The sequence below is a fragment of the Rhinolophus hipposideros genome (genome assembly GCF_964194185.1).
Source record: "Rhinolophus hipposideros genome assembly, chromosome: 5".
Classification (NCBI taxonomy): Eukaryota; Metazoa; Chordata; class Mammalia; order Chiroptera; family Rhinolophidae; genus Rhinolophus; species Rhinolophus hipposideros.
The window spans coordinates 101,752,504-101,780,005 of record NC_138051.1 but is presented as its reverse complement, the minus strand read 5'-3'; the positions used below and the strand labels follow the sequence as shown (position 1 = coordinate 101,780,005).

The window sequence follows — 27,502 nt, the reverse complement described above, 5'->3', positions numbered from 1 at the left end:
CCAGCTCCGCACTTTATTGGTCCAAGTCCCTCCAGCTTCCAGCGTTGGCAGCCGGCCTGGGGCAGGGGCAGGGCTTGGGCACGCTGCCCCCTGCTGGGTGGGGCTGTGAGGAGAGGTGGCAGCCTCCTGTCCCCTAGGCCTCATCTCAGCCCTTTGGGGTGGGGGCAGCACCTGTTGACAAGGTGGCCAGGTCCTGGCATGGCAGCAGGGGCAGACACCTTGTCACCTTCAGCACTGGACGTACTGGGGTGGGGGCCAACTCCATGCAGTCCCCCAACCGTCTGCTAGCAGGGGCACCCTGTCCTGCCCACAGCACGGTCGGCCAGCCTGCCCCTACCCAAGGCCCTGGGGTGCTCTCACCCACCCACCCACCCATCCCCAATTCAGCCACCACAGGACAGCAGAAATGCATAAACAATCGTATTTTGGTTAAAAACACTGTTCCAGCCCAGCTGAGCAGGTTGGGGGGCAGGGGTGGGGGTCTGGTGGGGGAGCGGGGGGCTCCCATGGCTTCTGGGGAAGGGTCTGTGAGGACCTATCTCCAGAAGAATCTGGGTGTCTGCTCACTGGAAAGTGGGTGCAAGCTTAGAGGCGCCCTGGGGACGCAGCCACCTGACACCCCATGTGTGCATGCAGGCGCAGGCATCAGCTCTGGAAAGCAGAGGGGCTGGGGGTGTGCAAGCGGGCGCCAGGCAGGCCGGGACAAATGCCCCAGAAGGCTCCAGGAGGCCCATGTCCCTGGCTGGGTAAGGCATAGAGTTTGGGTTTCCCAGGGCCCAGTCCCAGCCTGGCCCTGCAGGGCCCCACTCAGCAGCACGTCCAGAGCCCACGGGGTCTGTCACTTGGCTTTGGGCTTGGGCCTGAGGCCTGTGGGGAAAGGAAATGACATGGTTAGGAGCAGCCTTGCTAGGGCAGTGCCAGGGCGCCATGTCTGGGTCCCCAGGCCTCGGCTGTCCCTCTGTCACCACCGCCCAGTAGGCTGTGCCGTATGTTCTTGTGTCCACTGACCCAGGTCTGTTCTTTGGACGGTAAGGCTCCGCCTGGTGGAAGGGGCCAGGATGAGCCCCAGCAGGTTGGCTCCTGTCTCCCTCCCACCCCCCTGTGTCTAAGCTGGGTCTCACCTGAGGTGAGCAGGGTCTGCACCTCCGGTGTCTCAGACCCAGGCTGCACTAGCTACGCTCACCAGTCCCCACAGTTACCACCCCTCCCTGGAGCTCCCTGTCCCTCCCACAGTGGCCCTCCCGCTGGACTCTTCCCGCCTGCCCTTTCTCCAGCTGGGTCCTAAGGGCCCGGAGGCCCAGCCCCATTGGCTCCTGCCACCTGCATGGCCTCCCCACTTGTCCATCTAACACCCTCTGTGCTCTTTGGTCCAGCGCCCTTGCTGGTTGTTCCTTCCAAGCGCCCCGCCAGGTGCTGTCCCAGGCCCCTGGGGGTCCTGGGCAGCCGCAGATTTGAGAACCACTGAAAGGAGGCAAGAGGGGCAGAAACAGACGGTCAAATGTCGCTCCCAGCGGAGTCAGTCCCACTCCCCAATGCAGGGCACCAGGACTAACAGCCAGGAGGAATGGCCAGGCCCAGGGCAGGGCAAGGCGGGGAGAGCGGAATGGAGGGGACACAGGGGGCAGTGTGGGCCCCCAGGAGCATCGCCATGGACCAGTGATGGGTCATCCACACATTAAGACTCACGTCATTAAAATACAGGAGAAAGGCAGTCTGTGGGAGGAATGGTGGAACAAACCCCTGTTCTGCAGCCTCTATGCAAACCAGGAGTCACTCCTGGCTCCACTAATCAAAGTGTGAAAACGGACTGGGTGGCGGGGCTGCTGACAGCACTTCAACCTGGCAATCGGCATTACCGTCAGTAAGCACAGGACAAACAGCCCTAGCCCCTCCTGAGATGCTCTGGGGGGACACGTGTCACAGGTATAGAATTCCTGCCCCAAAAGGCATCCCAGGCCCAGTGTGTGTGTGTGGGGGGGAGGGCAATGGGACACCCCCAAAGTGGAGGTGTCGTCCACGATCTCAGTGTCACAATACAGGAAGAGGCTGATGGCCAAATCAACGACGACCCAGGTGTGACCGGGACCGCTGGTGGTAGGGGACATGAGAGCAGCAGTGACATGAGCTGGTATGTTCACTGCCTGGCTGTCCTGAGGACAAGGGCCTTGTTCCCAGGAGACCCCTGGGGCAAATTCAGGGGCCATGATGTCTATAAGTAATTCTCAAATCGTTCAGTCAAGTTGTGGGTACAATGTACCAAATAGGAACAATTTTGCTATGTTTTGCAACGTTTTGCCACTTCAAGGTGAAGGGCGAGTGGTATTTGTTTTAATCTCTACACAAATTTCCTGTTGGGTTGAAGTTTTTCCAAATAAGAAGTTGGGGAGACAAGGAAGTGGGATTGCTTCCTCCCGCCTCAGTCATGGGGATGGCAGGACCGGGCGGGCACAGCAGAAACTCACGCCCACTGACGGGGCTACATGCCCGGCAGGCTGATCGTTAGCTGGAGCGGCCACATGTGGCCGCTGGCCCTCGAACCCACAGGCCGCACAGCCCAACTGTCGCTCATTCCCAGAGCCAGGAGCAGGGACTCACAAAGCTAAATTCTGGCCCCTAAGGGACATGCCAGCACTGTTTTAAGGGGCACATCGGTGTTTCACACCACAGCCCAGATCAGCACGTAACTGGGGCCAACCCTGGAGCCGAGAGCAAAGGCCGGCCAACAGTGAGCGTAAACTGTAGAGAGAGGTGCCTCCTCTGGTGCCACAAGCCCGCAGCTCTGTGCCCTGGGTCCTGAGCCCCCCGCCCCGTTGGTCAGCACACGGCTGTGGCACCGAGCCGGGCCTGGGCCCAGCTGGGCAAGGCTGGAGGCGTGTGGGGACAGATGGCCCCACGCTCACGGTGCTCACGATCGCTGGGGGCAGGAGTGGGTCTGTGCACTAGATGGCCCCCACTCAGCATAGGCCGGGCGCAGCAGGGACCTGGGCCCATCTGTGTGGTCACATCCTGGGCCACAGCAAAGGCCCCGAGTGTCCTGGCCACAGGCAGGGTCCCGGGAGCCAGTACTGCTCGCTGGGAGGCGCCTACGTCTAAACAGACCCACTCACTGTGTCCAAGGCCCAGCCTCCAGAGAGCAGGCCTGCACACCCTGCAGTGGGGCGTTTCGGCCTGCTTGTCTCTGGCAGCCCATCCTTGGGACTGTCCCTGTCCCTGACTGTCACCCTGCAGGCATGCGTGGCAACACCAGGGCCAGAGGAGGGCTGGGTTGTGCCCTGTGGACAGACTCAGAGTAAAGGTGCTGCCCTGGAGGCCCCAAGGTCAGTAAAGCCCAGGGTTAGGGACAGGCACCCTCGTCCTGTCCAGCCAGGCCCTGGAGCCCTGCTCCCGGAGGGCGTCTGAGTGGACCCTGTCCACCCGCCCTCTCGAGGCCCAACTGCCCAGAGGGTAGCTCTGGGGTTGCACCTGCCACAGCGGAGGCGACCGACACCAGCTAAGCAAGGCTGCTGCCCCTGGAGGGTGGGGACGAGGGGCGAGGCCCACCACAAGCGGCAAAGGCGGGCTGCAGGGGGGCCAGGGATTAGCGTCAGGACACCAGCGCGAGCCTGCCTCCGTCACCAGCGTTAGTGCAGAGCGCCAGGTGGAGCACCTACCTTACTGGATCTCACAGAACCTTCTGGTTTTATTATCAGCAGAGTCAGGGGCAACCTCTGCTTTCAAATAAAAGACGTGCACTCAACAGCTTATCGCCCACTAGCAACCTGAACTTGGACGCTGGGCCAACACGCAGCCCGCCCCAGGGCCCAGGCCCCAGGTGGGGCAGCCTCCCACTGCAGGCGGGAGCCAGTGGCTTAGGGTGCAGCCATTGGGCGACGACCCTCAAAGCTGCCCCTCCTGGGGAGAGGCTGCTGCCTCCTCTCCTGCAGGATGTAGGACACCCCGGGAGTCACCCATTCTTGGTGGCGGGGGGCTGGCTGGCTGACACAGAGGCCCAGTGCCCCGAGCCCTGCATGACTCGCCCACCTGGGTTCCCTGCTCAGGGGACAAGAGTGACGGGAGGGGCCCCACGTTACCTTCCTGGTTCCATGATGGGCGCTTCTTTCTTCGCCTGCCAGTCCCCTTTGAGGCCCGGCTGCGGGCTCTGGGGAGGGTGCCAGACCCTGAGGAGTCGGTCACCGAATCCTCGGAGAAAGACCTGTCCAGGGATGTGTCCAGAGTGGAGTCTGGGGCTGTGTCCTCTTCATCCCCCTCCCCAGCGGGCTCTGTGGCAGGGAGGCTGGCGCCGCGGCCGTGGGCAGCTGTGTCCTCCGGTCCCTCGCCTGTGCTGCCGGCCTCAGCCTGGCAGATGCTCCGAGGGGCTGTGGAGTCCTCAGTGTCATGGCTCGAGCCCACGGCCCCAGGGGGCTTGTCACTGGAGAACTGAAGAGGCTTCAGGGCCTGAGCATCCCCGAGCGACAGCGGCCAGGCCCCTGCCGACGGCTGGGGGCCGTGGGGGTCCTCCACAGACAGGAAATCGCTGGCATCTATGTACCAGGAAGAGCGTCTCTCCTGGGGCCCGGGGCCGCCCTCCTCCAACAGGCCTCCAGTGGGCTTCGGGCTGGGGGTGGTGGCGTCCGCGAGACCCCAGGACTGACGCTCCCTGGCCACTGTAGTGTCAACACCTGGCCCAGAGGCAGGGCAGCTGGTGCCGCCCACTGGGCCTCCTGTGGGGTCACTGGCGGCCACTGTGGATGGAGCACATGTCGGTAGAGGGCAGGGCACCCTGAAGCTATCGCGATGGACCCCTGCTGATGATAAGCCCAAGTGGGGGGCCTCCCTCCACGTCAGCTTCTACCTGAATGTCCCTGCTCCTGGGAGCCTTCCTGGTCGTCTCCAAGCCAGGGTTCCCACAGGGTAGGCCCGGCTTGGAATCTTGTCTGTCCACAGTGGGGGACAGCAGGGGAACTGAGTCCCAAGGCAGCAGTACGTGCCCTGTTTCCAGGGTCCCCATGGCAGCCACCCCCAGGAGTGGAGGTGCCCCCCTAAGGCCTCAGGCTGCCTCTCACCACCGCAGCCCCTATGAGCCCACCCCAGGGGCTGGACAGATGGCTGTCACACCAGCCGGGAGCTCTATGTTTCAGAGGAGACATGTGGAAGCATTGTAGGGGCGAGCGGCCTCTGTAGCCCTACCTCATGACTGTCCCCTATCTCAGGGCCTCAGGGGAGATGAGAGGGTTTCCCTGTGAGATCAGGGAGGGCGTCCTGGAGGGAGGGAGGCACTGGGCAGCAAGAATGGCACTGGGGTGGGGGGAGAATGGTGAGGAGGAGGAGCTGGGGTCTCACCAGGAGCCTTGTCCTTTGGAGGGTCTGCGGCCACCACCCTGCTGGCGCCTTCCGGGTCCCCTCGGCCACGGGCTGTCTTCCGAAGCCTGAAGCCCTTCCTGATGTCGGCCAGCAGGGCGTCGATGACGCACACCTCGTCCTGCTTCCTGCCTCCCTTCCTGACTGAGATGCCCAGAGACACTCAGAGATGTTGCTCACAGGGTCCCCGGAAGCCACCAGGAGCCCTTGAGAGATGACCCACAGCGGATGGAGGAACCCTGTGTGACTCTGGGGGGACAGTGGCCACAGCACAGATGAGCCGCCCACCACGGCCCACCCCTTCCCTGGGCCTGGCCTCACCTGGCTTCCCGTCCACGCCCCGCGGCCTCTGCGCCTCCTCCTGGGCCAGCTGCTGCTTTCTCCTCTCAGCCTTGGCAGCCTGCTCCTGCCGGTCCTTGTTCTCCTGCGCAGGGAGGGGGATGGGGAGAGGAGGGGGGAGGGGAAAGAAGGGGGAAGGCCGTCACAGACAGAGCCGTGACCCCAGCGCTCAATGCGTGCGCCTGCCTGCCCCGCCTGAGGACGGCCCTGCCCACCTTCAGGGCACGGACAAAGAGGTCCCGGAAGGTCTTCATGGTGCTGAATGTGTCCTCCAGGCACAGGTGCTGGACATCCTCGCACAGGTAGTGGGCCAGCTGCAGCTTCTTCTGCTCGATGGCTTGGAACACCTCTTCTAGTGCCTGGGAAGCTTCGATGCAGGCCTGGGGGAGCGGGGCACGGTCACGGCCCTGTGAGGACCCATGGCTGCAGGAGGGAGACGGCCACCGGCGCAGGACTAGGGGTCTGGACGCTGCAGCCCCCAGGATCAGGGCAGGCCCTTCACCTGCAGGAACCACGTTGTGGGGGGCGTCCAGAAGAGCAGAGCTGTCCTCCGGCCAAGGTGCCTGCTCTAGCCCCCCCTCCCCACGCTCACCTGTCCTGCCCATCTCACGGTCCTACCTTGCAGACCCCAGGCCTGGCAGGAGTGGGGACTGGGAGACCACATTCAGCCCAGGGCCCCGCCCAGCACACCTGCCTGGAGGCGGTGGGCGTACTGCTCCTGCACCTCCTGGATGGAGGAGGACACCTTCCGCTGCATCTCCAGAAGCTTCTTCAGGTTGGTGCTGGACTCGGAGTGGATTATCTCCAGGTTGATCCTGGAAGCCACCGAGGACCAGGTGGGGTCAGGTGACAGCTACTGTCCAGCCTTGCTGGACACTTGGGCCCTCATCCTGCACACCCGCAGGTTGCCAGAAGCATGTCAGAGCTTTAGGATGGGCCGGTCAGTGTGGGGAGAGGTGCCCGTCTGCCATAGCAGGTGCTGGGCCTGCAGTGTCAGGGACCCCAAGGGCTCAGCCTGTCCTCACCTGACCCCCCCCCAAGCTTCAGCAGCTCAGGAACCAGAGAACTGTCCTCGGCAGCATGGACCCTGGGCTCAGACAGCCTGGGATGCTCTCCCAGAGCTTCCCCCTACAGGTTTTGTGGCCCCACGGATGCGGCCCTGCTTGCTGGGCCTCGGTTCCATCACAGCCTTGCTCACAGGTTAACCTTTAAAGTGGTTGTTAGACCCGCCCCCAGCATGACTGGGGCCAGGTCACTCCCTGTGCCTTCCAGGCCTGTTTCGTCCTCTAAGTCACACAGGACAGGCCACAGTGGACACGAGGTCCTGTCTCAAAGAGAAAGTGACCCATCTATTGGGCATTGGTTCCTGGGGGACCTGGGGTTGTACTGCAGCCGTGAGACCCAGCCTGGCCTGGCCACCCTGCTAGCAGAGACCAAAGGAGGGCATGGGGAAGGTGCATGGGGTAGGAGGTACCTACCCTGCCGCCTGGGACGGCTGCTCCAGGTCCCGTGGCAGCTGCAAGAGGTCTGGGTGGCTCTTCTCCACCTCCTGCAACAGCATGTGTCTGGTGGGACCCACTGTGGTCACCCCCAAGCCCTGAGCATGCCAGAGTCCCCTGCCTGTCGCCCACCCCCCCAGCAGCTAGGGGCCTCTGCATCCTTCCTCTGGGCCTGGATGGGAGCTGGAGTACGGCACGGGGGAGCCAGGAAGCTTGAATAGGGGCTCCTGACAGGGGCTATGGGAAGAGTGGCCCAAGAGCAGGGAGACGCCAGCAGGCCACCCAGCCCCACCAGCCCCGCCCAGCCCCGCCCAGCCCCGCCGGCCCCACCTCCAGCACGTGGTGCAGCAGTGTCATGCGGCTCTGCTGGGCCTTGGTCTCTGTGAGCTTCAGCAGCGTGCTGATCTTAAATCCGTCAGCGTCCCCGGTGTGGCTGCCCTGCGAGGGACAGCAGTGAGTCTCCCTGACTCTTGGGGGTGGGGCCAGGGAGGCTGGGGTGCAGCCACTTACATAGTTGAGGAAGTTCCCGATTCTCAGGATCAGCTGGCAGAAAATGGGCAGTTGGTGGCTGGTGAGCAGGCCTGAGGAAGGGGCCAGGCTCAGACTGGAACCCCCACCACAGGCGAGCTCGGGGGGCTCTAGAAGCAAGCCCCCCAACATCAGTGCTCACTGAACCCTCACAACCCCGGAGAGCCGATGACCACCGCTCCATTCTGGGGCTGAGGACGCTGAGCAGAACCTGCCAGAACCTGTAGCCGGCCTGGTGCTCAGCTAACTGTCCCGTGGGGCTTCAGAAAAGGTGGCCCTCCCGGCTCTGTGGCCAAGATGGAGTGGACATCTACTGCGTGTGTCCCCAGCAGAAATGAGCTGTAGCCCAGGGACCAGGCCCACTCATATTCCTGCTCCACGGCTGCAGCAAGTGCCTCTGACTCACTCAGACAACGTGTGTGTGCAGTGTGTCTGTGTGTGTGTCTGCACGTGCACAAATTGCGTGTGTCTGCAAAGCGTGTGCCTCAGAGCTGGGGTGGTGGTCTCAGCAATGCTGGCGGTACAAGGAGCTGGGTGGGCACCCCCTGCTGCTGCCGCCCCCTCACGGCCTCTGGGCCCCACTCACTGTCACAGGCGGCTAGCACCAGCTGGGCCTTGGGCTGCACCATGTCCAGCACGACGGCCGTGCCCTCGCACAACAGCATGCACTCGATCCGCAGCTGGTGGCTGGGGGCACAGCGGGCAGTCAGGGCCCGGGAGCCGAGGCCCACAGCTCCACTCAGCACAGAGCTGGGGGCCCCACACCTCTTGGTGCTCTACGTTCCCAGGCTGGGCCCAGGGGCGCACTGGGCAGGACCTGGGTGGGGCCCAGGAAGGGGCATTTCAGGCCAGCACCCAGGTGCCTCAGATGCCCAGTCACCTCCCCGTGGGGCACCTCTCCCTCTTACAGCAGGCAGGTCTGGGCTGGGGTGTCCCAGGAGGGCCTGGGCGACAGCCGCACAGCCCTGCTCTCTCCTGCAGGTCTGAGCCCAGCTGCTGCCCTTGCCCAGGCAGGCCAGTCCCAGCTCACCAGGGAATGCTCAGCAGGAGGAGGTAGAAGTGGTCAGCACTGGCCAACTTGGCTCTGTCCTCCGTGAAGGAGCGTAGGTTTTCGATCTGTGGGGAGGAGGCCCACGCGTGGGATTCCAGTTTCTGCCCCTCCAGCAACCCCCAGACTGCCTGCTGGCCTCAGCCACTCACATCTGAGCACAGTGGGCCAGACAGAGTGCAGCCGGCCCTCCCCTCCGCTCTCCCCGCTGGGAGCCTCAGGCCCACATTTCTCCCTGCTGACCTCGTGCTTCTCGGGAAGGAGCTTGAGCAGCTGCTTGAGCACTTCCACGTCAAACTTGGTGGTGTCCCCTGCTCGGATCATAGCGGTGACCTCCTCATTGGGGCTGAAGGGGGTGAGAGCACGGGTAGGGTGGGGTGTGGGACAGGGACCCTGCCAGCTGGGCAGGGACAGCCCTCGGCCCGCGACACCTCTGCTGGTTACACCATGGTCTCCTCCCACAGCCATGAAGTTGGGGGCACAGAGTCGGTGAGCCACCTGCCTGGGTCACACAGCAATGAGGCTGGGACTGAGCAACCCAGTCCCTGTAGGCTAGAGCACCCTCTGCCTCCCCTTCCGGGGGGTAGGGGGACCCTGCTCAGGAGACCGGCTCAGCAGCACCCAGCAGCACCCAGCAGCCCCCTGCAGGAGCCAGTGCCTGACACCTGCAGGGAAGGCCTGGGGGCTGAGAGGCAGGGCCAGGTCCTCACTCTGGCTTGGCTGCCTGTCACCTGTCTGTGGCCTTGGGCAGGGGTCCCAGGCTCTCTCTGGTGTTTCTCCAAGGAGTCTGGACTGGTGGCCTGTGCCCCCAGCTGGGGCAATGTGCAGATATTACCCCACCCACCACATCCTGCCCCAGAAACAGGATGTTCACTTTCCAGGAGCGGCCTGCAGAGGGCACTGCCGAGCCTGAGATGGGCGGTTTTGGCAGCTGGAGGAACTCGGGCAGGCGGGCAGGACCAGAAGGCGGGGCTTGGTGGGAGGCCTGGCCCTGAGACACTGGCCCTTCCCCTCATCACACTCACCACTTAAACTGCTTCAGGAAGATGTTGAGATTCAGGCTTTTCTTGGAGTCCAGGAAAGTGATCTGGAAAACAGCCCACCCGTGAGCTGGTGTCTGGCGGTGGCAGGGAGCCCCAGCCCCAGCCCAGGCCCTACCTCCTTAGGCTCCTTTCTGGCCGGGGCTGCCACGGACTCCTTGGGCTTGGCCACCGGGAAACAGAAGAGCCGCTCGATGCTGGAGAAGTCGGGCTCCACCACCAGGGCGTCTGGGCTGCTCAGCGAGGCCCACATAGAGCTGTGCTCTGTGGGTGAGGCAGCCATCAGGCTCATGCCTGCCAGGGGTCTGAGGGGCTGGTGGCTGGGCAGAGAAAATCCCCCATCTGCCAGCGCCCGTGTGCACATGTATGCATCACACATACACACGCATGAGTCCAGGCTGGCAGTGACCTTGGCCGTGACCTCTGAGCACAGCCCCCCCAGCCCCCAGGGTGCCGAGCACCCAGCCAGGGGCCTGAGCAGTACGGGGAGCATGGCATCAGACACACATCAGCCTACGGGGTGTGTGGGAGGGGAGGGTCCTCATAGGTGACCTCTGACCCTCCTGGACTGGACTGCCCAGGGTGCCAGGTGCCAACACACATGCTACAGATACCTCCTGCCATTCTTCCCAGCAGGGCCCAGGCCCCCACCTCCAGAGGGAAGCCACCTGTGGGGATCCAGGGCTCCCACCTTGTGCCACATTGGACGGCAGCTTCTGCCAGTTCAGCTTCTTCATGCGCACTGTGGGGGGATTCACCCTCCGGTGGCTGGGGACCCAGGAGGAGCCCAGGCTGTGGTCCACCTGGGCCACAATGATCTCCTCCATACCACCCACGGTGGGGGTGCCAGAGGTACTGGGCAGGGGTGGGGGTGGAGGGGGACCCCAACCCATGATGGGCAGTGGCGGTGGGGGTGGGCACCCCATGTTTGGGAGGGGTGGGGGTGGGGGGGGGAGGGGTCCACCAGGGCCAGGCAGTGGTGGGGGTGGGGGTGGGGGTGGTGAGGGGAATGAGGGCCCCGGGCCTGGCAGCGGGGGTGGGGGAGGGGGAGGGGGGAATGAGGTCCTGGGGCCCGGAAGGGGTGGGGGTGGAGGGGGTGGAGGGGGGGTGGAGGATGAAGCCCCTGGGCCTGGCAAGGGGGGAGGGGGCCAGGTGGTGGAGTGGGGGAGGGGAGGTGCAGGCAGCGGAGGGGTGGGCGTTGGCTGTTCCAGGGCTGTTGGCTGTTGAGCCACCTCTGGGCTTGCTCTCTGGCCGGTGAGCGTCACCACCGGCTGTTGGCCCTCCACACCTGCCCTTAGGGCATCAGTGTTTTGGGGGCAGCTGCCTCTCCGACTCTGGCCTAGGTCAGCCTGGACACTCTTATGGGCCTTGTCCAGGCAGCTCGGGCGGGGTCGCCCCTTGACAGACAGCAGCCGCTCAACCATCTCCTCCAGGGTGCATTCCTGGTCTGTGGTATGGGTGGCTGGGGTCAGGGCAGAAGGCCAGAGAAGGCAGCGAGAAAGGTGGGTCCCTCCCTCAGGCTGGGGGCAGGTCAGGGCTCAAGGATGGGCACCGCCCACCACAGTCTGAGACCCCAGGGTTTGCCCACCAGCTAGCTCACTCACCGTCACTGGCCAGGAGCACAGCCCGGTTCACCAGGCTCTCCAGGGCTTCCCAGAGCAGCTGGCTGGAGCGGAGGGTGGGCTCCAGGTGCAGGAGGCCCTGCAGCACGGACAGCAGCTGGGCAGATGCCGGGGAGCTGCTCACCTGGGGGGGTGGACGAGTGCAGGTCAGGGTCCATCTCCTCCCTGGGATGGCTGACAACTACTGGCCTCAGTTTACCACCCCCGACCACTCCATGCCTCTCGGGCCCTGGCGATCAGCTTGCACCAGGGTTCCCCAAGCACTGCACTGGTAACATTTGGGGCTGGATTGCTCTCTGGGTTGGGGGCTGCCCTGTGCATTGTGGGATGTTTAGCAGCATCTCTGGAAGCCAGTAGCATCTCTGCCCAATTGTGAAAACCCAAATATCTCCAGATGTTTCTGGATGCCCCCCTGAGGACATTTGCTCTGGGCTGAGAGCCACTGGGTTCAGTGAAGGATGGGAGGTCCCAACCACGGAGGCCTGAGATGGACTGGAATCCAGCCTCCTGGTCTCCCACCGGTTCTGAAGTCCCCTTAGTCCACCTGATGGTAGCCACGCTGCTGGGGCCCAGGACAGCACAGCCACTTCTAGGCAGCCCTAGCCTTGGAACCCTGGGCCCTATAGCCCTGGCTCTGTCCCAGGGACTGCCCAGACCAGCCCTGGGCTGCCAGTTCCATGCTCCTCGTCTTTCCAGCGCCTGGTCCCTTGCTGCTCCCTGGGTGTGGCTCTGGATCTGGTCCCACTGCCTCACTACGGTGGGGGTGGGACCAGAGCAGGGAGGCGGCCCCTCCTCCCTGGAGACAGTCCCTGGAGGGCTGCCTCACCAGCCCCACCTTGTGGAACAGGGAGGCGAAGACCTCCTGGTGGCTGTTCATGTCCACGCCCCCGCACACGTGCAGCAGCTCCTCCTCATCCTCGGCCTTGGCCTCCTCGAAGGCCTCGAGCTGGATCAGCAGGTCAGCGTCCTCCAGATCCCTGCCAGGGGAGGGTGCCGGGTGGCTGAGCCTGCAGCTCCCACCAGCCCCCTGCACAGACAACCCTGAGCAGGGCCAGCACAGGGCCACCGCAGGGCCTCCGCAGGGCCAGTACAGGGCCACCGCAGGGCCACCGCAGGGCCACCGCAGGGCCAGCACAGGGCCACCGCAGGGCCAGCACAGGGCCACCGCAGGGCCTCTGCAGGGCCACCGCAGGGCCAGCGCAGGGCCAGCACAGGGCCAGTACAGGGCCACCGCAGGGCCAGCACAGGGCCACCGCAGGGCCAGCACAGGGCCACCGCAGGGCCTCCGCAGGGCCACTGCAGGGCCAGCGCAGGGCCAGCACAGGGCCAGCGCAGGGCCACCGCAGGGCCAGCACAGGGCCACCGCAGGGCCTCCGCAGGGCCACCGCAGGGCCAGCGCAGGGCCAGCACAGGGCCAGCGCAGGGCCAGTACAGGGCCACCGCAGGGCCAGCACAGGGCCAGCACAGGGCCAGCGCAGGGCCACCGCAGGGCCAGCACAGGGCCAGCGCAGCCAGGTGGCAGCCAGGTGTGTGGGGCTGGCATCCCTAGTCAGGGCTCACGGGTCTGAGCCTGGCCCCCTCCGGGCGGCCCAGGAGGCAGCGAGCAGCTCATGCCCCTTGGGAAGGGAAGAGCAAGTTCTCATCCACAAGGAGAGACGCAGCGCAGAGAGGGGAGGGACGATGTGCTGGAAGGGGCACAGGATGAGGGGAGGGCCCCTTCCGGGTGCTGGGAGGGAGGCACCAAGACTACAGCTGAGGGGGGACACTGTGGAGGGGCAGGGCTTTGCCCTGAGCAGTGGGAACCTAAGTGTTCATTGGGCCCAGGACCTGCCAATCATCTCAGCCTGGCCAATGAGCTGCACGCTTGGTGGCAGGGTGCTGGCACCCTCTCAGCACTCTGCAGATATTTGTCTGAGGCCAGTTCAGCACCAGCCAGTCACACCAGCCTCACCTCTTCTTCCCAGGGTCCTGCAACTCAAGCTGACTTCCTTAAAGGTGGGGGCCCCACCTTGGACAGTGGTCCTGAGGCCCCAGATGGGGTTCTCAGCTGTGTGGGTCCCAATTAAATTTGAATTTCAGATAAACAATGAATGGTTTTTAGCATAAGTATATCCCATGCAATATCCGGGATATACTAATACCACAAAACCGATCTTCAGTCTACTACAACCGATTTAACTGGCTGTCCTGTACGGTATCTGGCAACCCTAGTTTCTAGAGGCAGCTGCCAAGCCCCTGATGGGAAATTCCAGAGCAGCCTGTATGGCAGGGGTTCTCGCTGGGACCCGAGGCCCTCCCTGCCCATCTGGAGGCTCTGCTGGGGACCCAAGTGGGAGGTGGGCCTGGCTCTGGGACTCACCTAAGTCGCGTCAGAACGTCCAGCAGCTGCAGACCTGTGGAGGGAGACGGGGTCAGCGGGCCTTGCAGGCTGCTCAGGCCAGCCCCCCACCCCAGGGTCACTTGTACCTTGTGACACCTTCCCCTGGGCTTGCTCCCATCACCCAGAGCACTCAGCCCATGGGGGCACGAGGGAACTCTGCCATTCCCACGGAACACGAGGGATACAAGGCTCTGAGGTTAACATCTCGCTGGACACACAGTGGTGCCTGTTAAATGGTCACTGCCACAGCTGGCAGGGCTGGGACTGGGAGTCAGGCATCCGCCTTATACTGAGAGCCCTCCAGGCCTAACGTCCAGGGTCCTGAAGGACCTGGCCCACCGAAGGGAGCAGGTGGGGGAAGGAGGCTCCCAGACTTATGACAGGGCCTTCCTCTGGGGCCTGGGGTGGGGCCGGGGTCAGGAGAGCTCGGGCATCTCCTGAGGGGTGTCAGTGCAGGCCAGGCTGGCAGAGGGGCCCCCAGCAGCCAGGGGCTAGGGCACTGTTACCGATGAACTCGCCACGCAGCTGGGTGCGGGCACGAAGGTCCTCAGGGCCCAGGATGATGGCGTTGATCACGCTGAGCAGGGTGACCACATAGGGCACGTTGTCACTGTTGGAGAGCTCGTTCATGACGACGCTGAAGCGGTACTGCTGGCTGTACACCGTCTGTGGGCATGAGGGCTCAGCCTGCGCCCCAGGCCCCCGCCACCCTGTCACCCTGCCACCCCGCCACCCCGCCACTCACCTTGTAATGGTCCAGGGCATCCAAAGCCAAGGCGTGGCCCTCGGGCGAGTAGATGCACAGGGCGGCCAGTAGCTCGAACACCTGCTTTTTGACCATCACGTTGGATGTGTCCAGAGCTGCCGAGGGCAGGGGGTCTCAGCGAGGCCCACATCCCCAGGCCCGTCCTCCCCCTCCTCCTCCTCAGCTCTCCTCCCACCTGTGCCTAACTCTGGCCTGAACTTCCACACTTTGCAGGCAGACACGCGGCGGGGCTGTGCACCCATTCACCCCCACACCAGGTGCTAACCTCTCCAGGGGTGCTGACCTGCCTCCCCAACCCCAGGGGCAGCCCCAGTCACCAGGGTATACCCTTAGTTCTGCCCTCTGGCTCTGTGCCCTTGGCCTCATCAACACACCTGCCCTGGGCCAAGCCCGTGTCTTCCCCAAACTCAGTGCCAACAGCCTCCCACCTCGTTCTCTGAGCTGGGAAAGTTTTAGGGGTGTCCCTTGGCTGGCAAAGGACTTTACAGCCAGGCACAGCCAGGCCCTGACCAAATCAGACTGGAATGAGATGACCGGTGTCACCCACACGGGCACCTGCCCCACTGGCGAGCTCACCTGTCATTGACCTCCACCCCCCCCAGAGCCCCGAGCATGAGGGCCCTGGTCACTGCCATGGAGCAGCATAGCCTGGTGACAAGGGGCACATACTGACCACTGTCTACCAAGGCCCACCTAGGGCCTCTCCCAAGGCTGAGGGCTAACTCCGGACATGGCCTAGGGGACTTTCTGGAGGTGACAGTGAGCAGGACTTGCAGGCACACAAAGCACAGCAGCCTGAGGTGGAGATGGAGACCCGGGCCACTGTTCAGGAAGCAGTCCCCAGGCGGCAGGGACAGGGGACAGGGCGGGGGTGGATGACACCACTGCGGATGCTGGCCAGGCCTGGAGGGCTGCCACAGGCCACTCAGGTGGACTTGTGTTTTTGACCCAGGTGACGTCGGCTGCCACAGTGGCATGGATGGGGGCTGGAAGGCCAGGGACGGGGGTGGGGTGGGGCCTGAACCAGCACCGGGCTGGGTGGACAACTGAGGCAAAGTCACAGAACAGAGGGGGCAACTAGGTGCAGCTGGTGGGGAGACCATGGCTCTGAGGTGAGCTGGTGGTCTCAGGCTTGAGGCGAATGGGAAACTGGCTCCTCCTCCAGGAAGCCCTCCCGCCTCCTGGGGCCTGGAGCCCCTACTGACTCCCTAAGGTGAGCCCTGCACCCTGCTGCCCTGCCCACCCTGGGAGAGCTGGCGCACGTAGGCCTGGTTGCTGAGGATGTACTGCATGCCGGGCTGCGAGTTCATGACGGCACGCACGCAGCTGACGCAGGTGAGCTGCAGCAGGGCGTCCGCGATGCGGGCCACGCCGCGGCCCGACAGCCGTGCCAGGGCCTCGAGCAGCAGGTCCAGGCCGCTCTGCTCCAGGAACTGCACCATCCAGCCTCCGTCGCTGCTTTCCAGGCGCTTGCGCAGGCCGGAGTAGTTGACCACAGACGGCACCTGCAGCAGCCGGATGCAGAGCTCGGGGTCTGCGTTCTCCAGGTTGGCCTCCGTGGGGTCCGCGTCCTGTGGCCCCAGCTTCTCCTTCAGTGCCGCCCATTTGCGCTGCGCGCCTTGCTTCACCGACATCTTGCCGAACTGTGGGCCAGAGAGAGGTGGAGGTCAGCCCGCCCGTGGGGGCAGTGTTCTCCACCGGGGATCTCCACCTGCCAATCAGGGGTTCATGTGCTTCCCGACGACACCCGGGCCTCACAACATGCTGGCAAGCCCTCGTGCCACCAGGGCGTCCCCTGTGCCAGGCGCTCCTCGCACCCATCACTGACCGAATCACCATAGCAACTAAGGGGGCAGCAGCACCTCCCCGCTGTACGCGTGAGGACCCCAGGCGGCTACACTGGCAGGAACACCACTGACCCAGTGGTAACAATGCAACAGAAATGGCCCTGTTTCCCTTATTTCACTCCCAGGGTGCTTTCCCTGCCCAGTGCACAGGGTCAGATGGGCACAATGAGTGGATCGTGGGAGATGCAGGACGCTGGGCACTTCTGGACTGCCCACAGCACCAGGACTGTGGCTGGGGAGGGAGGCTGACTCCAAGGTCATGTCCAACGCCCATCCAATTTCAGGCAAATCCAGGGCGCCATGGGTGAGCAGCCCTGCCAGGTCCCAGCTTTTGTGGGCTTCAGCTTGTCAACCTGGGTGCAGGTGGAAGACTGGGTAGTCCCCAGGTCCTCGGCATTTGGAGATTTACCCAGACTGTAGCAACAGTTGTGACCCCTGCCCAGAACGTCCCCCCAAAGCGTGCCTCTCCCCAAAACATGCCCAAGTCCCCCACCCTGGGACCGTTGGCTGTGACGCTGTCCCCAACCACAGTGCCTGGGAACTGGCCCCAAAGGTCAGGGGCGGCCCAGGCTCTCCAGTGACCATGTATGGCTCGGTTCTTATATTTAGCGTCTGAGAAGGGCAGCGTGGAGCCGCTGGGAGGGAGCACGAGGGGCAGGGCATGGCGGCACCACCGTGCCTCCTCACACCCAGGGCCTGGCCCCAGCACTGCCCACCCCTGACTCTCAGCCTCCCACCACCCGAGGCAAGCACTGTACACCCCCACTCTACAGGAGGGGGATGAAGTCGGAGCCTGGAGAAGCCAGCCCACATGCCATAGCCTCAGAATTGGAAACAGTTGGGACACGTGAGACTGGACCCCAGATGGGCACCTGGAGCCCACGAGAGGCTGACTGGCCAGCTCAGCTTCACTCTAAGGGCTGCTGGACCTGGTAACTCAGAGGGGAGACCCCAGGGGCTATCAGAGGTCACACAAGAGACAGGGGCTGAGTGGGGACGAGAGCCCAGGTATAAGTCCCCCTCCTGGAGGCCCTGTTCTCCTCTGTCTTGGTGAGGATTTAGGTGTCCTCCCTTGAGGCTCCGGAGCCCACCCCACTGCCTGCTGGGAGCATAGAACAGCCCCTGCCCTGTTTGCTGTGGGTCCTTCAGGAGGCAGCCTAGCTGAGGGGAAGAGAGGGCTCCGACCGGCACGTGCGCCCAGCTCTGGCCCTTGCCTGCAGACCTTGGCTGAGTCACTGTCCTGTCTGAGCCTGTTTCCTCACCTGTGCCTGCGGCATCAGCCTGTTGGGCAGTGGGCATGGACGTGCCCAGCAGGCAACCAGAGGGGTGTCGGGGTGTTCACCAGCCCTCCCCCAGGACCCTCAGCCTTGGTCCTTGTTGATGGAGAGCCTGGAGCCCTCCCTCTCACTCCATGGTCAGAACCCCCCTCCCAGGTCTGGCCCCCATGGCCCTCTCGCCCCACACCATCCACTCACCCAGATGTGCAAGACCTTCCTGCTGCCTCTGCCCACCCATTCCAGGCTCTGCCGCGGGCTGCCCCTCATGCTCTCCTGGCTTCTCATTGCTGCTGACCGCTGAGCTGCCCAGCTGCCAGCCACAGCCCTGGTCCCTTCTGGGCAGGGGAGGAGGCCGCTCCCAGCACCATGAAGAGCACAGCAGACGGGCATCCACACACACTGCCACCCCCGCAAGTACTGCTGCTTAAAGAGGTACCCAGAACCGACCCCCCCTTCCCCGCCTCCACTGGCACGAGTCCCTGTTTCCTTGGCACAAGCTGAGTGGACAGGGCATGACCTCTCCCAGGCCAGGCCTCTGGGATCCCAAGTGTCCTCTCCAACCAAGAGCCCCACGGGTCCCTGGATGCAGAAAAGCCGTATCTTAGAGAGAGCCAACATCACCTAGAGCTGCCCCACCAGCACTGCCCAGGGCCATGGGCTCACTCCCCCGAAAGACCCTGCCTATGGGGTCCCCTTGGTCGGGGGGGGGGGTGCGTGGAAGCACAGCAGGGGGTGAATGACCCCACCTATCCACGGAGATCCTGTGCTGTGCACCCTGCTCTGTGTCCCGGAGCTGAGCTGCGCAAGCTGGCTGTGTCCCACCTGGCACCCAGTGGGGCAGCAAGCATGCACAGGGCTCCGCTGGCTGTGGCCAAGGTTGGACAGGATGTCCAGCCAGGACAGTGAGCTCAGCGGGGGCCCCAGCGGCTGAGGTAGGGGTGACCGTTCTCCCTCGGGGATGCCCACCAGGTGGCCCAACCCCCTTCAGTGACACCAGGTCAGGTCTTGGGCCGAGGACGTCTCCCCACAAGTGTTCTGACTGCTTGTCAGGGTAAGAGCCTGAATATACAAACAGACAATGGCCAAACCACATGTAAAGATAGAGTTTGACCCACAACCCTCCAGGAAGCAGATCCTTCATCGGCAGGAACCAGCCTAGGGAGCAGCCCGCTCCAGTCAGACCTCTGTCTCCAGGGACAGCTCCGGAAGCCACACACCCTCCCTGTACTGGGCATCCAGGCACCGGGCTTGATTGGTAACTGACGGCTTCCCTAACTCTGGCCCCACTTCAGCTTAAGACCCCAAACAGTCACCTGGAATACCCCACTTCTTGCTGGCTGCCGATTCCCCAGGCCCTCGGGGCACCCCTGAGCCTTTTTTCTACAAAACTACGCACAGAAGACGTTTTAACAGATTAATATATATATATATATATATATATATATATATATATATATATATATATCACATAATATGTTTACATTACGTGCATGTGTGGATATAGTAACAATTAACATATAAACGCACATAAAACTACCAAGCTCTCCCATTCTTCAACCTGCCCTGAGCAGAGGTGGTGGCTGAGTCCCAGCTCCGAATAAGCAGCCTTTGCTGCTCATGTCTGGGTGGCGGAGCACAGGAGGGAGGCCCGTGTATACTGCTCTCAGGAGAAGGGCTGCAGGGAACACCCTTCCCAGGACGCAGCATCATGAAGGTAGGGCCTGGGGCCTGGGCTTACTCTGTTCTCCACTTGGAAAGCTTGTATCTCAGAGGACTGCTGTGGGGTTCCCCACGGAGAAACTGGACCTGGTGGGCACACAGTGAGCTCTCGGGAACACTCGCGATGTTGTAACACCGTGTGGAGGCCAGGTCCTCCACCCTCGGCCCTGTCCAGACCGCAGGCTGTGTCTGGCTCCCAGGTAGGCTTGATGCCCAGACCAGGCGTGGCCGCACGGACCTTCCCGGGCCCAGGCTCACCAAGTGGGGTGTGGCCCGCCTGCCCTGGGCAGGACCTCCTGTGGAGGCGGGGCCACAAACTCAGGAATGTGATGGATTCTCAGAGCTTCCCCAGCTGAGGGGCGTGGCTGCCCTGCCATGGGAGGGACTGCACAGTACTTTTCATTTGCCCAGCTTTTCAGCCAACACCATACGCCACTGCAGTGTAAGACCATCCGAGGTTCCCAAGGTCCAAGTACGCCGAGGCTGAGGCCAGCTGAAAGGTCAGGGGCGCTTCAGCACCATCTGCCCTCCAGGCAGGTGCCCATCCACCTGCACCAATGGAACTATGGTGGGCAGGGGCCTTTGCAGGTGAACACCGCGAGGCTCTGACGGGATTGCTCACCTTTTTCTACCAATAATGTGGGGTTTCCACTGGGAAGGGGTCATGCCACCCCTTCAGACTGCGACTCCTGAGGGTAGGGTCTCCCTCAGAGCTCCCACGGGGTCAGCCCTCTGACCTGGCTGTCCTGCTGGCAGGTGCTTACCCAACCCACACACGGGCTGCCTTCAGGACCTGGAAGAGATAGGGACATTGGTCCAGTGGGCCTCTTGGCCACCTCTGCTTTCCTGCCCTGGCCAGGCCAGCCTGGCACAGCGATGCTGGCACCTCCACCTGGGTGCCCACATGCCAAGGCAGCTGCACTGATACAAGGAGCTAGGAAGGCACTGCCCCTGTCTGGCAGTTGTCTGTCAAGCAGGGAGGGGGTGTGTGTGTGCGCGTGTGTGCGTGTGTATGTGTGGCTGGTCCCCCGGATTTCAGAGACCAGCTACCCAGCCCTGCTGTGAGGGGGAAACTGAGCCACAGAGGGCAAGCCTCTGAGGCTGGCACCAGGGCCAAGCTGTGTCCTGGGCACAGCTGCTGGGAGGCCCCACACCGGCCTATTGAGCTTTGAGCAGTGTGGTGGGTGGGGAAGCCCAGACTCGAGGCTAAGGCTAGCGCTTGGCACCCTTGTGAAGGGGGTGTTGCTTTCTGTTCCTTCATTCCTGCAAGGGTTGGTGGAGGGGTTCTGGGGACCCAGGGCTGAGGGCTGGGGACATGGGCACCTGTGAGAAAGGCTAGCTGCCTGGGGTGGGGAGGCAGCTTCAGGGAGGTCCTGTCAGCATCAGCACGGGGATGGGGTGCTTCTGGGTCCAGAGCCAGCGGGGGTGGGGTGCAAAGAGTGTGCTTGTCTTCCCTCGGGTGGGCGGGTTAAGATGGCAGGAGCAGGATTCCGGAACCGGGTGGCAGGGGCTGCCACACTGTATTTTTAGCTCCTCCAAGAACCCAAAATTTTCCACTGCCTGGCAACGCTTGGATTGAGTTTCCTGGTGGCTTCCTGCAGCTCAAGGGCAGCGCAGACTCTGCGGGGTGAAGGGAGACCCTTGGTGCTGAGACTGCCCTTCCGCGACCCCCTATTCCTCCCCCTTCCACAATCTTGGGTCCTTTAGAGCCTCTGGTGCCTGTGTCATCTTCCCCACAAGGCCATGAGCCCTCAAGGGACCTCCACTGACCTATGTGGGCTCAAACCAGGTAACGGGTCCTGTGCAAAGTGAGCCTCAAGGGAATGAGGAAGACTCGAGCATCCACCTATTGCCAGCCCATCCAGAGGTTCGGAGTGCACAGGGCCTCGGGCTGGCAGTGTCTTCACTGTCCCCTGGCCCGTCTCATACCCAAGCAGTCCCAGGATGGAGTGGAGGGCCCCTGCCTCACAAGTCCTCACTGCTGCACATGTGGAGGGCCCCTGCCCGGCCACTGCAGTCAGCGTCCAACAGCAGGACAGAAGGGGCCCCCTGGGAGGTGGGCGGGCACCGAGAGATTCATGGCAGTGCCAAGTTAAAACAGAGACGAGGAACAGGGCACCAAGTCACACTGTGTAGAATTTCAACCCCATGAAATATGATGTGTCACACAGGACATGTGCCGGAACACTAGCAGAAGTTGCACTGGGAGGAATATAGTCATTTTCACAATGAGAGAGCGAGAGGGCAGTGAGTGAAGAGAATGAACGGCACCTCACACAGGAAGCTGGGCTCAGAGCAGTGAGCAGCCACCCCCAGCTCAGGTCACCAGGGAGCAAGGGGCGCGGCCAGCAGCCGGGCCTCCTCCACAGCATGGCAGCAAAGCACTGGTGGGCCCCCCCCTAGCAGAGAGGGGCGGGGGTCTGGGCTGGCTGCTCTGAGAGCTGGGGGACATTACTGGTCAGAGAGCCCGGCCAGGACTCAGCCCACTGCGTCCCTAGGACGTGGAGGCAGGTTGGAGTGATGTCAGGCACGCTGTACCCAGGCCTGGCACGCCGCATCCTCCAGGCCCCACCCTCCTGGGTTAGGAACAGAAGTGGCAGAAGGAAGGGAAGATGGCCCAGGACTCAGGCACAGGCCATGCCTACTGGGAGGGGTGGGCAGTGCAGCTGCCATGCTCACCTGGAGCAGGGTCCTCGCAGCACAGCCCTGGGCTGGGCAGTGTTTTCTGGGACAGCCCCTCCCCCAGTACATGGCCTAGCTCTGCTTGGAGGACAGGAAGGGTGGAGACACTGGCTCCAGGAAGCCTTGCTTTCGCTTCCACCTGCACTGTGGGCTGGCAGGGCCGGCTCTGCCCTGGCCTCCTGCTGTCACCGGAGGGTCTCTGCGCCTCAGCCTTCACAGCTGCACAAAGAGGAGGGCTCATGGCGAACTCTCCAAGGGCCTGGCCACCTCTGACACTCCCAGGCTCTGGTCCAGAGCCTGGGGGCCCGAGGAGGGGAGGACCCTCCCGCCTGCCCCAGCACAGGGGAGCAGCACGGCAACACCCCCTTGACAGTGGCCTCTGCCATTGGCTGTGCCTGAGTCAGTCCCGACAGCAGACACTGGAGCCAGTGATGTCTACAGATCTGTGGTTAGGGGTTGGGGAGGGTGGGGAACTCGGAGGTCCTGCAGGTGGCCCAGGGGCAGGTGGCCCGGTGGTGTCTGAATATGGTGCTGCTCAAGCATAGGCCCCACCACCTGCGCGGCTCCGAGGCTGCCGCAAGAATGCCCGCTGCCCGGGTTCCCCCTCCCAAGACCAAACGCAGCACAGAGATGCCCCATCCAGGAGACCCCAAGCAAAGGCACCGCCCAGCCTGGGAGGCCCCTGGGAGCCCAGGGGGGACAAAGCTCCGGTGTGTGTGCTGGTCTAGGCCTCGGTGTCGGGGTGGGACTGCCTGCCCACTGCCTGCCCCCAAGGGCGGCACCAGCCCTGTCCCATGTCCCAGCTCAAGCCTGCCTGCCCGGAGCAATGAAAACAAAGCAGCAGATTGAGGGTGGGGGAGGGCCCATCCTGCACAACCGGCACTGCCAGGGGCTGCGGCCAGGGCCAGGGGATGGGGGCGGGCAGGACACAGCTCAGGTTCTGGGTAAGACTAAGGTTTGCCACTGACCAGTGGGGTCCCTGGGACAAACCACACGACCTCCCAGGCCCTGGGTCCGTACTCAAATGGAGGCGAGCATGTCAACGCTGACCCCACAGGCTGCTGGGCCCATGTGAGGTTGGGCGGCCCTGCTTAGCATCCCTGGGCCACCAGCACCAAAAGCCCAGCCCAACCGGACGAGCGAGCTCTTCAGCATGTGGCGCCAGGCGCTGGTGGCACTGCTTGCTGGAAGCTCAGGGGCCAGCCCCATTCTGGACTCGCGTTCCTCACCTGCGAAATGGCCACAATGTTCTCCAAGGAGCTGGGGCTGGCTGTGCTGTGCAGCCCACCAGGCCCCGCCCTGCTGCTCCCCCCACCTCCTCTCAAAGGCGGCCTCCTGGGTCCCACCTCTGGGTCTTTGTCTTGGCCTTCCTCCCATCCTCCTGCCACCTCCACAAGCAGCACCTTCACTTCTCTGTCCCCACCTCCCAGCCTGGCCCAGCCCCTTGGGGGGGCGACCTGGAAGTAGCAGGAGGGAGCCATGGGTGCCTCTAAACTGGGCAGGATATGATCTGAGCACCTGGGGCTCCCGTTCTCAGGCCAGTCAGGTCAGGGCATGGGGGTGCAGAGTGCGGGCACAAGCAACACCCCAGGAAGAGCAGATGTCTGCCTCCGCACGGCTGTGCGCGGGTCGCAGTGCAGAGCTGTACTTGGAGCAGAAACGGGGACCAGGGACATGGACTGCGGGGAAGGCTGCACGCTGAAGCCACATCCCGGGGGTCGGGGACCAGGCACAGACGGGGACACTGAAGCCCTCTTACACAGCCGGCCAAGATCCATGCTGGCATGCACGCCACATCCACCAGCACTTCGCAAGGGCCAAGAGTAAGCTTAGGGGAACCCCTGCCCCACTAGCCAGGTCTGCCAGGACTCCACGTGCCTGGGAGGCAGGCACAACTAGGCATGCAAGTGGCCGGGGCTGGCCTTGCCCACAGCAGCTGAGTGGGGGCTCGGAGGCCATGCAAGGACACCACCCCCAGGGCTGCGCATGTGGCTGGAACTGGACGCCTGGCCCTCTCCTCCCTGACCACCGTGCCTTGGTCAGCCTCCATACTAGGCTTTGATGTGAGGTCTCAGGGGCACCAGCTGAAAAATGGGAAGCAAAGTTGGCCTCCCACCCATGGAGGCCCGCACCCAATGGTCCTGGTCAGCCAATCCTCCTAGCAGCGCTGGCCATGCACTCCCTGCCCAGGAGGCCTCTGCCTTCCCTGTGGCTCGTGCGAGCTGGTGGCTTCCAGTCCACCTTCCCTACACTTCCTGTCCCACTTGGGCTCCTGGGTGCTGTAGAAGAGACAGGGAGTATGGGGATGGCCCAGGCTTCCAGATACTCCAGCAGGGCTAGCCAGTTCTCATCCTGACCCCAGGAAGTCGCCTTCTATATGCCCAGTGCGGTGTCTGCCACCAGAGGCGACGCACACAGTAGGGGCTTATAAATGCCTCTTGCAAGAATGGCAGCACTGATTTTATAACCCAGCCACCCCGGCCTCAGTTTCCTCATCTGTGAAACAGACAATAATCACCATCCCCACACCTCAGCAGGCGGGCATGAGGGCAGGAGGCTGCGGGAATGCGGCGGGCTGGTTCACTCACTCATTCAGCACAGGCTCCGCTCAGGGCACCGGGCAGGAGTGCAGCAGTGGACAGGCCAGGCTCGGGGCTGAGGTACACCTGGCAGCACCACGTTTAGTCACACCGAGGACGGTGCTGTGAGAGGACCAGCAGCAGTGGCCTCTCCTGGGGGGACAGCCCCCCCTTCCTGCCTGGCTGTCACTGTGGAGCTCCCCTTCACCACGGTGGTGCCTCTGTGTGCTGGGCGGGGGATGGGGGGCAGCTGTGTGGACAGGCTCCACACCGCCTCAGGACTCAGGCTGTACAGTGTTCAGAGGTAGACGGGGCTGGACCCTCCTTGCTAGGGTGAGGCTGGCTGGAGTGGGGGCCTCCCTAACAGGAGGCCACATGGTTGCACCCTGCTGTCAACCTCCAGTGACGGGGAGCTCACCCTTCCTAGGCACTCCTTCCAGCCTGCTCATCCTGAACATCCAGGCACCCAGGCCCGGCTGTATCCACTGGGGACAGCCCTCCAGCGCCATCTCCCCTAGACACTCCCGTCCACTGTCCTGAAACAAAAGTGGGCATGCCTTCCCCACCCACTATGTCCACTGGGCCTTGAACTGGTCACCTATTAGACACCTGCCGTGTGCAAGACTACAGTGGGGGAGGGGTCAGGCAGCTGAGTCAGGTCCTGTGGGGGAACTCTGCCTCCCGAGTCCTCCTCTGGGACCCCCCAAAAGCCCGGTGCAGAGCCGGCTGGTGGTGCTATGCCCTGCACCCACTGGCAGCGCCCTGGTATTACCCCGTTATATCCTTCCCACAGCCTTCACCCGCTCACTTTTCCCACCCAGAAAATAACACACTCGAATGAAAGGCGGACAGAATCTATTTAAGGTAGGAACTTCCAGGTCCCCGAATGTGAGGTGTGTGTAATTAGCTTGAGCCAGACAGCCCATCAGCACCTCCACAACGTGGGGGCCTCCTCACCTAAGGTTAACTCTGCTGGGAGGGAGCGGGGCACAAAGGCTGTCTGGCTGGTCACAGAAGGACAGCCCCACTTGGTCACCTCAGCTCATTCCTCTCAGCAGCACCCCCCTTGCTGCCTGCCGGCTGTGATGTCCAAAAGCCTGGAGAGGAGAGCTTTTGGGGGACGACGGGAGGACAGGGCCAGTGGTCAGGAAGGGCTCACTGCACCAACAGCTGACCTGGGAAGGGGACAGTGTGAGGTCTCAGACCCCACACCTGGAACCGAGTTCTGATATTAGCTGCAGCACCCATTCCCCAAAAGTCCCCTACCCTGGGTGGCACCACAAAGGGGTTTAAGGTTCTGTGTCCCTGGCTCCTGAGGGGGAGGTCCACACCTGAGCCACTGTCCCCACCCTTCAGCGTGCAGATAGGGAAACTGAGAACCATAGAAGGCAAGTGTCCTGGCCAGGCCCCACAGGCTGAGGGAGTAGGGGCAGGTGGGTGGGAAGGGAACTTCCCAACTCCAGCTTCCGTTCGTGGGCGTGCCTGACCTCAGGGGCGTATTCCTCTCCTGGTTGGGGTAGATGGGTCATCGCCATCTTCCCTCTAACTCCTGCTGTGTTCAGCTGGGGAGGGACACTAATGCTGTGGCCACACTGAGATGGTCACCATGCAGCCTGGAGTCCTGGGTCAAAGAACCTCAGGAGGCCTGGCAGATACCTTGGCTGTGCAGGGAGCAGCTGGGGGCTGGCGGAGGCACAGCTGGGCACCCCGGCTTCCCACCTGAGGTCACCATCCCTCCTTGGTTTCCTCCCCAGAAAGGGGGTCCTAGAGTGAGGCTGGCGGAGCACAGGCCAGCCGCCCAGCCCCACCCAGGAGGAGCTGAGAGCAGTGCTGGGGCTCGCTTCCCCAAGGCACCCGGAGGGGTGCCAGGGCCCCGTGTTCACCCGCCCGAGCGTGGGCAGCTACAGACCCGGCAGCCCAGGCGGGACCTCAGGCCTGCGCGCCTCGCGGTTCCACTCCAGCGGCGAACGCGAAGTTGAAGTTTATTTTTCCACCTGTGACTGATTTATGGCTAGGATGTGGCAGCTGTCAGGCGGGGAAACTGTGCCGGCTCCGGGTGGAGAACGCTCCACCCTCGGTCCACCACCCGCGCAGCGTCTCCTCGCCGGGGCGGCAGGCCCGGGTGGGCGTGGGCGGTGGGGCCCGAGGCGCCCGAGGGTCCCCGCGGAAATCGAAATCCGGGTCCAGCCGCTCTGCGCCGCGGCGCTGGCTTGCCGCCACTCGGGGAGCATACGCCTCTGCCCCCACCCCCCGCCGTGACTCAGTTTCCCCACGGCTCCCGGCGGGCCCAGAGGGCGCGGACTTACCGGGTAAGGGGGCAGCCGGGGGTGGGGGGTGCGGCCGGCGCTCAGTCGGGTCGGGTCCGGGCGCCGCTCTCCGCGGGCTCCGCACACTCCGGCGCGGGCTCAGGCTCGGGCTCTCGCCGGGCGCGGGAGGAAGGGAAGGCCCCGCCCCGCCCCGCCCCGCCCCGCCCGCAGGCGGCCACGTGGGGAGTAGCGTGGGCCCGGGGCGGGGCCCGGGGCGGGGCCCGGGGCGGGGGTCGCCGAGGAGGCTCCGCCCACTCTGACGGGGCGCGTTCAGGGGATCTCCCCACGCCTATAAATACCCGGCGGTCTCCCGCGGAGTTACACCCGGTCTCAGCGCTGCAGGCCTACGTCCTGTGGGGGCGTGATGCACGGGGCGGGGCCTAGGAAACATCTGGAAGCCATCCTCCTGCCTCGGACCTCACCGTCTGCCCCCCTTCCTGGTCTCTACTGCGCCCTTCCCCTACACTTCCTCACGTTCCACCCACCTCTGACAGCCAGACCTCGGACCAGTGGGTGGCCCAGGTGCTCATCTC

General features: G+C 63.6%; 1 protein-coding gene across 5 annotated transcripts; it reads right to left on the bottom strand.

The window, feature by feature from the left end:
* INF2 (inverted formin 2) lies at positions 1-27,089 on the bottom strand. Of its 5 annotated transcripts, XM_081047376.1 has the most exons (24): positions 26,970-27,086; positions 20,025-20,195; positions 15,803-16,202; positions 14,539-14,654; positions 14,300-14,459; positions 13,773-13,806; positions 12,249-12,390; positions 11,396-11,537; positions 10,483-11,238; positions 9,910-10,055; positions 9,777-9,838; positions 8,995-9,097; positions 8,734-8,819; positions 8,290-8,390; positions 7,686-7,756; positions 7,506-7,613; positions 7,155-7,225; positions 6,371-6,491; positions 5,892-6,056; positions 5,659-5,761; positions 5,320-5,481; positions 4,071-4,721; positions 3,651-3,707; positions 1-867 (listed from the first exon to the last, which is right to left on the bottom strand). In XM_081047376.1, the coding sequence occupies exons 3-23, from the start codon at positions 16,191-16,193 to the stop codon at positions 3,652-3,654; spliced, it is 3,747 nt and encodes a 1,248-aa protein (XP_080903502.1). In that variant the 5' UTR covers positions 16,194-16,202; positions 20,025-20,195; positions 26,970-27,086; the 3' UTR covers positions 1-867; position 3,651. The 5 variants fall into 5 exon arrangements, with proteins under 5 accessions (XP_080903502.1, XP_080903501.1, XP_080903504.1 ...); XM_081047375.1 differs by lacking the exon at positions 20,025-20,195 and having other exon boundaries at positions 26,970-27,089; XM_081047378.1 differs by lacking the exon at positions 20,025-20,195 and having other exon boundaries at positions 4,071-4,520; positions 26,970-27,089.
* Positions 27,090-27,502: the final 413 nt, after the last annotated feature.